The sequence below is a fragment of the Echiichthys vipera genome (genome assembly GCF_963691815.1).
Source record: "Echiichthys vipera genome assembly, chromosome: 21".
Classification (NCBI taxonomy): Eukaryota; Metazoa; Chordata; class Actinopteri; order Perciformes; family Trachinidae; genus Echiichthys; species Echiichthys vipera.
In genome coordinates, this window is record NC_139846.1 from 13,318,296 (window position 1) to 13,328,277 (window position 9,982).

The 9,982-nt window shown below is 41.3% G+C and overlaps 1 protein-coding gene across 1 annotated transcript; it reads left to right on the forward strand.

Moving 5' to 3' along the window:
* The first annotated feature begins 1,960 nt into the window (after positions 1 to 1,960).
* Positions 1,961 to 9,415, forward strand: ythdf3 (YTH N6-methyladenosine RNA binding protein F3). Its single transcript, XM_083935892.1, has 5 exons — positions 1,961 to 2,312; positions 2,819 to 2,843; positions 3,203 to 3,282; positions 3,578 to 5,365; positions 8,414 to 9,415. The coding sequence occupies exons 1-5, from the start codon at positions 2,289 to 2,291 to the stop codon at positions 8,435 to 8,437; spliced, it is 1,941 nt and encodes a 646-aa protein (XP_083792018.1). The 5' UTR covers positions 1,961 to 2,288; the 3' UTR covers positions 8,438 to 9,415.
* The last annotated feature ends 567 nt before the right edge of the window (positions 9,416 to 9,982 follow it).

The window sequence follows — 9,982 nt, forward strand, 5'->3', positions numbered from 1 at the left end:
TAAAATACCGGTATAATGTAGCAGAACATAGAAAAGTAAAGCACACACACAAAACTGTACTTAAGGAATACTTCACCCTCAAAATGATCCTTTGTATATTCAATTCAATTCAATTCAATTTTATTTAGAGTGCCAAATCATAACAAAAGTTATCTCAGGACACTTTACAAACCACACTCTATGACTTATTTATGATAAACATAGACCCAACAATTCCCCCGTAGAGTACGGTGGCGTTGAAAACCTTCCCTATAACAGACAGGAACGTCAGACAGACCCAGCTCTGTGGAGGACGGACATCTGTCTGCACCGGTTGGGGAGGAAGAATATATCAAAAACTATTAGTATATCAAATTTGGATTCTTTGTTCACAGCAGAGGCATGCCAGGACAACACATTTTTACTCTTCAAAAATTAAAGGTAAAACCAGGTGAGTAACTGAAACACAAATTATTATTTTGAGGGTGAAGTCTTCCTTCAAGCGCAGTACTTGACTAAATGTAGATAGCATATTCAATTCCATTCTGGACTTTCTTGCTTTGAGCAATCAGACGATAACATTATTAGAACTTTTAAAAAAAACACATTTTGCTCTAGTTTATTTTTACTCATGCTCAGGTCCAAGAAGAAGCCTAGCAAGTGTTTTTTGTGTGTCAGTGTTTTAGCAATACCACACTGTAAAAATATGTAAAGTGATAATCCTACATTAAAATGGCTCCAGTGAATGTTATATTGTAGGTCTATGTGATAATTACTGTTAGATTGTTAATAATGTTGCATTAACATGAGGGTAATTTTAACGTTGTACTTTGTTGAAGTGAGGGTATATTATGTACTTTACAGGCTAGTTTAATCTATAAAAATACATCATATTTCATATATTTTTCTAGTTATTCATATATTCTAGTTATTATTATTATTATTATTATTATTATTATTATTACTACTACTAGTAGTAATAAGTGTATTTAATGTAGCACCTTTTGCAGAAGTGTGTCACATGATAACATTGTTATGATAAGACACAAACAGTGAAATAATCAAGCGAAAATTAATAAAGTAATTTTAAACAAGTGAGTCTTCAGCTGATTTTAAAAAGCATCAACAGAGGACACATAATAAAAATAATAATAATAATAATTATTATTATTATTATTATAATGAGATTGAGATCGACGATGTTTGAGATTTATTTTTTTATTTCGAACATGTAAAAACAAAAGAAAAAAGAAATCGTCACAGGAAATAAGGATGAATCCCAAAATAGAAAGCATAATTAGATACATGAATTTGATGAAAATAAAAGCATGTTTCAAAAAAAGTGGGAAGAAGTTTGCACTCATCTAATCCCACCCCTTCTCCATCTGTCATTTTAATAAAGCTTCCTTATTCATAATCATTAACATTTTCATTTATTATTATTATTATACATATTTTTTTAACGTATCTAAATATATAATTTTCTATAAATAAAATGTACAATGTATATATTCATACCAAATATATACTATAATAATTGAATACTTGATAATAACAACAACAACAACAACAACAATAATAATAATAATCTGTAGTGCAATACTTGACTGTGATTGGAGTATTATTAGTAGAAAGTAGGGACAAAATACAAGTACCTTAAATTGTACTTTAATACAGTACAGTAGTGTTTTTAAGGCATTTTATTTTGTATTATTCACATGGGAATTTAGACGTCCATGCATTACTGAGTGGCTAAGCTAACAGGGGTGACTGTTATCCTAACATCAGAGAGGATAACAGCTGGTCTGTAAAAAATCCTCTGGATAGAGGATGTAATGTAAGTAGGCAGGGGCCGTGTGTTGGTGACTGTCATGTGAAGTGTCAGTGTGTAACATGACTCAGCGCGTCACAGGCGGAAGGTCACGGAGCAGCAGAAGGGAACGGAAGCGGGAGTAAAAAAAAAAAAAAAAAAAAAAAAAGAAGCCTATCCGCCATTGTGGAAAATGGTAAGAGATATTCCAGTAAGACAGTGAGGCAGTTTTCACATCAGACTGTTAGATAGCATCTGTGGCAGGCTCGTGCGCATCAAGTGACGCCTTCTCCACATATACAAAGTCGACGTTTGTAGCGAGCAGAAGAAGCAGATCGTCGTCAGGGAGGAGAAAACGCTACATTGTAACCGCTACGGAGTGAATTGGACAGCCCTGAGAGACGAGCCAGGAAAGCACCGAAGTGCAAGCGAAGAGGAAAGGGGGGAAGCAGCCGTGGACAGTCTCACACAAAAAGCTATCTGTTTCGGTTCCTGGAGGATGTCTGCGACCACAGTCGATCAGGTCCGTGCATTGACAGCCGAAAATACGCTACACATTAGCCGTGCGGCGACATGAAACTTTGCCGACAACACTTTGATCTGGTTCGGCACAGTCGGATCAAACACGGCTAAAAAGTCTTTGATGTATATGGTAGCTGTTAGCTGTAATGCAGGCCGATTATTTTGCCAAGATGTAGCCGGTTGCCAATGCGGCACCGTTTAGTTACTGGATGTCAGCGTTTGACATCCGGTCAACAACGCGTAACAACCTGTAGTTAAATGTTAACATCCGGGCTGATGGGTTTTACATTCAGGTTACTAACGTTATGTTTGACTGTTCTATTTAATGGTGTAGTCTCTCTCTCTCTCTCTCTCTCTCTCTCTCTCTCTCTCTCTCTCTCTCTCTCTCTCTCTCTCTCTCTCTCTCTCTCTCTCTCTCTCTCTCTCTGTGTGTGTGATGCTTCTTGTTCCCTGTCGTGATCTGACAACAACAATCTTTTTCCCTGTGCTGCCCATTATTTTTTTCAGAGACCTAAAGGACAAGGAAATAAAGGTAATGCTTTTTAACATTGATGATTAAGGCGCACAAGCCCTCATTTTGAAATTGCTATAGTATTGTAGCGTTACTGTGCTATCTGCTTACTTATTACTTACAATCAGTAAGCAATCAGGCCTTGAAACTTTAGCCTAAACAGCATCTTATTTATGTTCCCATTGCCGACTGTGCCTATAATTCTGCATCTGTTTTGATATTGTTGTACACTACTCTGAGATCTTTTCATGTTTTTTATTTGACCACTGCATAACCATGACAGGCATAACGAGTTGACATTTTAGGCCTGAACTATATGGGACTCATACAGACAGACAGACAGTACATGACGATTTACTGTCCTCTCTTTTCATCTTTAGTACAAAACGGATCAATGCATCAAAAGGATGGTGTGAATGATGATGATTTTGAGCCTTATCTAAGTGGCCAGACAAATCAGGTAATGTCCTAATCACCCATAATATGATCTGTCTAGACCTTGTGACCAGTGTTTAGCTTATAACCTCAAGTTATGGACGAATTAGTTGCATATTTTAACCATATTCAACCATGAAACACATTAAAACAGTCATTTCTTTCTTTGTATCGTGTTTGTGAGATGAGTTATAGGAACATATGTAATCTTTAGAAACTATCTATATTCACTGTCATGTTTAATTATTTGGCAATCATTTAATGGTATTACTTGTTATAATGTATAGTACATTAACTGACTGTCTCCTTATGCCAAACAGAGTAACAGCTATCCACCAATGTCTGACCCCTACATGCCCAGCTACTATGCTCCATCTATTGGTTTCCCTTACTCTCTGGGAGAGGCTGCTTGGTCCACAGCAGGAGACCCTCCTATGCCCTATCTTACTACCTATGGACAGATGAGCAATGGCGAGCCACACTTCATCCCTGACGGTGTCTTCAGCCAGCCAGGTGCCCTGGGGAACACCCCTCCCTTCTTGGGCCAGCATGGCTTCAATTTCTTCCCTGGTAACGCAGACTTTTCCACCTGGGGTACCACTGTCTCTCAGGGTCAGTCGACGCAGAGCTCAGTCTACAGTAACAGCTATGGGTACGCCCCCAGCTCACTGGGTCGGGCCATCACAGACGGACAGGCGGGCTTTGGAAGCGACACCCAGCTTAGTAAAGTCCCAGTGCTAAACAGCATTGAGCAAGGTATGACGGGCCTAAAACTGGGTACGGACATGGTGGCAGCTGTCACCAAAACTGTGGGGTCACCCCTAGGAGGCACAGCAGGTATGAGTAGTATGGCAATCAATAGCCTCCCTCCGTCTGTCAGCTCATCCGTACCTAAACCTGCCTCCTGGGCAGCCATTGCCAAGAAGCCGGCCAAGCCACAGCCCAAGGTCAAACCCAAAGCCAACATGGGGATGGGAGGAGGTGCCATTCCCCCACCCCCCATAAAGCACAATATGAACATTGGTACTTGGGATGATAAGGGCTCTATGAACAAGCCCCCATTAGCTCAGACTATGATGCCCCCGCAGCCTATGGTGCAGCAGCCTCTCCTAGCTCAGCCCCTACTGCAGAACCCGTTGCCCCCTCAGCCTCAACACCAACATCAACACCAACATCAACACCAACATCAACACCAACATCAGCCCCAACACCAGCCCCAACACCAGCCCCAACACCAACACCAACACCAACACCAACACCAACACCAACATCAACATCAACATCCACATCCACACCAACACCAACACCAACACCAACCCTTCCAGCTCCATTCTCTCCAGTCCCCCCAACACCCCCAGCCTATGCCCCCTGGCCCTCCACACATGCATCTCTCCTCTCAATCTGGCCCCCCACAGCCCCTTCATCAGCAACAACCCCAGCAGCCTGGTCCACCCCCCAACCGCTGGGTGGCTCCCAGGAACCGGGGTGAGGGCTTCGGCCTGGGTGGGGGAGTCCCAATGAGTGCTTCCCCTTGCTCTGGAGAAGTGCATCCCGTGCTGGAGAAACTCCGTGCCCTCAACAACTACAACCCCAAAGACTTTGACTGGAACTTGAAAAACGGACGTGTTTTCATTATCAAGAGCTACTCTGAAGATGACATCCACCGCTCAATCAAGTACTCTATCTGGTGCAGTACAGAACACGGAAACAAGCGTCTGGATGGTGCCTTCCGCTCTCTGAGCAACAAGGGGCCGCTGTACCTGTTGTTCAGCGTCAACGGCAGCGGGCACTTCTGTGGCGTGGCTGAGATGCGCTCACCTGTGGACTACAATGCCTATGCAGGCGTCTGGTCTCAGGACAAGTGGAAGGGCAAGTTTGAAGTGAAGTGGGCGTTCATCAAAGACGTGCCCAACAACCAGCTGCGACACATCCGGCTGGAGAACAATGATAACAAGCCAGTGACCAACTCCAGGGACACTCAGGAAGTGCCTCTGGAGAAGGCCAAACAAGTGCTTAAAATTATTGCCACTTACAAGCATACCACCTCAATCTTTGATGACTTTGCACATTATGAGAAACGTCAGGAAGAGGAGGAGGCTCTGAGAAAGGTGAGATGAATGAATATATATATAAATATCTCTGTCCCCTGTATATATCCTGTTTGTATGAATGAGACAGTTATGTTCAGTTTAGTTGAGGTAACTTTCCCTGAGTCACTGCTAGAGGCTGTCGTCAGACTGTAATCAGCTGATCTTGTTCCACCTGCTATTAGACAGAGGTTGTAACATCCTGTGGCTGAATGAACAGTCTAGTGTAGCCCAGAAGCCTGTCAGCAGATCGACATGCTGCCATTACTCATAGGCAGGTTCAGGAAAGCCTGATTCCTCATCAGCCATCTTGTGCTGTTGAGATTGCGATGATCTGACCAAGTGAAGTTAGATGCATAGAGGTTTCCTGAAATAGCCCACATTCCTGGCATTCCTTCTTTCAGACAAAGGCAGATGTAGACTCTGATCTCCCTTTGAACGCCAAGCCTCTCTGCTCTCCACTGGCTTCTCATGCTTTATTAGTCTTTAACAACATAAGCCCTCGGCCTTCAAACTACGTGCCTCAGAGTTGGAACACTTTGTCTCAGATGTTTTAAACAGTTGATTTAAAAATAAATGTTTTCTAGCAAAATACATGATAAAAATGCAGACATTCATTTCTCTGTGCAGATAGTCCTGAAAAGCTCACTGCGCCCTCCGAGGTGAAACTAAAATATGTTGCAATGGTAATAACAGTGGTGTACCACTGATGACCTAAGTGGTAAATGCTCTAGGATGCTACTGCTTTGGAGAAGCATCAGCCACAGAGAGAGAATAACATGTTATCATTGGTAGCATTCTGCTGCATCCATTCTCAGATTCACCAGTATGCTAATCTAATTGCATCTGAACCCCCCCTCCCCGCTGGTGCTCCATTGATGCTGTATTGACTCCTCTCTGCTGACCTTGTTAATATGCACTGGGTTACTTTCTCATAAATATTTCAAGTCAATGTTTTCAGGCTTCTGAAAACAACCTGTCAGTAGAAAGCCTGTTTCATCCTGCGTTGTGCAGGCGTTGCGCTGTGCTGCTTTTGTAGCCCTGACCTCCTACATGACAGGATCGGCCCAGCTGAGGCCTCACCCTCCTTTGCCTGACAAGGTTAATTGTTCTCCATTGTTTGGCCTGTCCTTCGGAACTTTGAGAGGTGTCAAATCAGCACAGCTACCTACACTATAACACCTTCCCAAAATGTTTGTTAAACATAGCTTTGGATCTTAATGTTGTTGCAGGATTTTATTAGCATAACTAATTTGGCAATTAATACTTAGAGGTAAGTGCCTTCCTTCCTCTGGGTATACTGTAACAAGGAAGCTAGTGCTGTGTCAGAGTGAATACCAGTCTGCTGTTCCCAGAGCCACAGCCCAGTTCTGAGCAGCCGTTGTGATAGAGTTACACTGGTCCCACGGGGCTTTTCCCAGACCACTGACATGGGCACCCACTCCTCAAAGAGGCACAGTATTCCACATTAATTGTAATCTATGACACACCCTTGAATATTTGATATTTAAAGTCTGTTGTGATTATCTTTTGTTGAGCATGCAAAATTGTGTTCATCAGCATTACTCCAAGCTTTACGGAGTGACTGCAGTGTAGGCTAAACATATCAGAACATTTTGGTTAGTAGTACCTGAGGCCTACTAAACTCTCTGTTTTTATTTAAAGCAGATACTCTCTTGCTCTGTGTCTCACTTATTGTAACACTAAACAGACAAAGTAAATGTGTCCTTACTTCACTGATTGATTAGTTTTTCTGTTAGCGTATTGTAAACTTTTTTCTCTAAGTAATTACTGTAATCATGAATTTTATTCTTGCATAATTCTTTGTGATGTGGAGTGAAATTGTGCGTTTATGGGAATGTAATGTTTAAGATAATAATATACAAAACATAATTTGGATTAGGAAAGAAGGACTTCCCAAAGAGCACAGGAACTTTAAAAGTATTAAATAGAAATACACATGCCATGAAAAATGCATTAAGCTTCTGAAGAAGACGGCTGTTCTCAAAAAGTCAGAAGTGCGGGGGCCAGTGGTTAGAGCAGCCGCCCCATGTAATGAGGCTGAAGGTCCTCGAGGCAGCGGCCGTGGGTTCGACTCCAACCTGCGGCCCTTTGCTGTATGTCTCCCCACTCTCTCTCACAGGCCATTTTCTCTCCGTCCTATCTAATAAAGGCTTGAAAAACTGCCAAAAAGAAAATCTAAAAAATAAAAAATAGTCAGAAGCTATGGAGAAATTTGTATTTTTAGTTTAGTCGGTCAAGTTATTCCTAATCTTGTAATTGATAAGGACAGCAACTAACGATTATTTTCACATGTCCGAAGATGGTGAATAATGTTGATCAGTACTTCGCAAAGCCCAAGATGATGTCCCCAAATATGTTGTTTTGTCCATAACCCAAAAATATTCAGTTTAGTGTCGAGTAGTAAAGAAATCAGAAAATATTCACATTTGAGAATCTGAAATCAGAGAATTTGGACAAAATAGTTGTCAATTAATGTAACAGTTGACACTAGTTTTTTAATTGAGTAGTCATTGCAGCTCTATAATCGATTAAAAAAGGTTTCTACGAGTAACATTCTATAAGTCAAAGACGGCATTTGAATGTATTCAAAATACAAACATTCAATCAATCCCCACGGAACGACATATGCAGAGGGGTACGAGTGCAGAAGGACCCAATAAAGGCATTCAGTCAATACATCTCTTTTAAAGAGTAAAACCAATATTGACTGCCTTTATAAATTTGCTCGTCTCTAACAGATCAGCATCTCTTACTAGATAATACCTTCAGGACTCAAAAATCAAGCGTTACATCTTCTAAGATTGTCAAGAAGTTATTCCCAATTTAACCTCAGACATTAAATGCAACTCTGACAGTATAGAACAAACTGTTCACAAAAGCCTAAGAAGTGTCTTTTCCTTTTTACCATGAATCCGCTGAACGAAAGACTAAAGCAGCTGCTCTGATGTTGCACTTTTAGGTGCTGCTTGTGTTTGTTTGTGTCCCCTGTTTGCTGTTGTCTGATGCCATCCACTGATTCTCTCCTTGTGTTTTTTCTCTTGCCAGGAGCGCAATAGAAATAAACAGTAATCTTCAAGCAAGCTCTCGGCTAGAACTGCAACACTAATGACGTAGGACCTTAAATAAAATTTGCCTAACCATAAAGAGGAAAGGCTCTCACAAATCTTTCTGCTGAAGACGACAATGATTCTGAACACTTGAACATGACGATAGATGGACTCATCTGTATCCGTTGACTGGTGCATCAAAACCCGTGTTCCTGTCTCACGAGAAAAAGAAAGTAACCCACTTTGAAAACTCTGTCTTTAAAGCACTTTCAGTCCTCCTAAACAGCTTCTACCAGTACCCTTAACTCTCTAACTCTGTGTTCTTCTTTGATTTTGTTTGTGAGCAACTAACTGACTAACCGACGTAGTCAGAAGATTTCACCAGGCTTATTTGTAGTTTTTTTTTTAATGCCTCAAATGTTTGGGATATTGGTTATCAGCTCCTGAAGAGAATTAAAGATGATCTGTATGAATTAATCTTTTACTTGAATCTGTATTCAGCCGTGTGATCCCCTTCAGACCGAGGTGGATTGGATGATTGACAGGTGGGACGAAATAATTGGGAAACAGCCACAATCATGCCAATCATAGGATGTATCCTCCTTCTACCTGTTCCCTTCCTTTCTGCATCTTTCTGTGTACCAAAAGATTACTATTATGCAGCAGGCTGGCAAGCACCGACCAGTGCACATCTTTGTTTTTTCTCTCTTGTGATTCTGTCATTCTGAAGTGCATTTGTCTGAGGAGAAACCTGCTGCTTTAGTAGAACTAGCGGTGGCCTCCTTGGGCCCTGTGGGTAACTGTCTTTGCTCTGATGTTGGTGTACTCTACCGTACCTCAGGCTCAATCAGACTGTCTGTCCTCAACAACTCTAAGCACTTTGGGAGAATCCCCTCGTCAGCCCTCATGCTTGGCTTGACTGGGATTCCTCCAATATGTCATCAACTGCAAGGATGTGACAGTTTTCTCCTCTAGGTAACTCACTAGCTAAATAAAAATGATTCATGTTTAGCGCAAATCGTGGTGTGTGTGTGTGTGTTTTTACTCATTTGCCTCAGAAATGTATGCATTAATTCTATGCTTCACACCACAGTAACACACACACACACACACACACACACACACACACACACACACACACACACACACACACACACACACACACACACACACACACACACACACACACACACACACAAATACCTTTTGTATTGGCATACATGCCTCTAAATAAATAACTATAAGTAGCAGCAGCTCTGCATTGCAGCATATCACTGGAAATGAGTTTAAGTGTGTTGGTTTGACCATAGTTAAAATATGAGAGGTGTACAATAAGTTGACTTGAAGCTAACATCATCAACATGTGGAATGTATTGAACATTTCCAATGCAATTCCATCGCTAGGCAGCAGCCTGGGTCCTTGGTAACTTCCTGTCAGCTGATGTCATTCACATACACTGCAACAGTAAACAAACTGGGACTTATTTGGATATGTTTACAATACACATATTGTATGTATATATATATATATATATATATATATATATATATATATATATATATATAT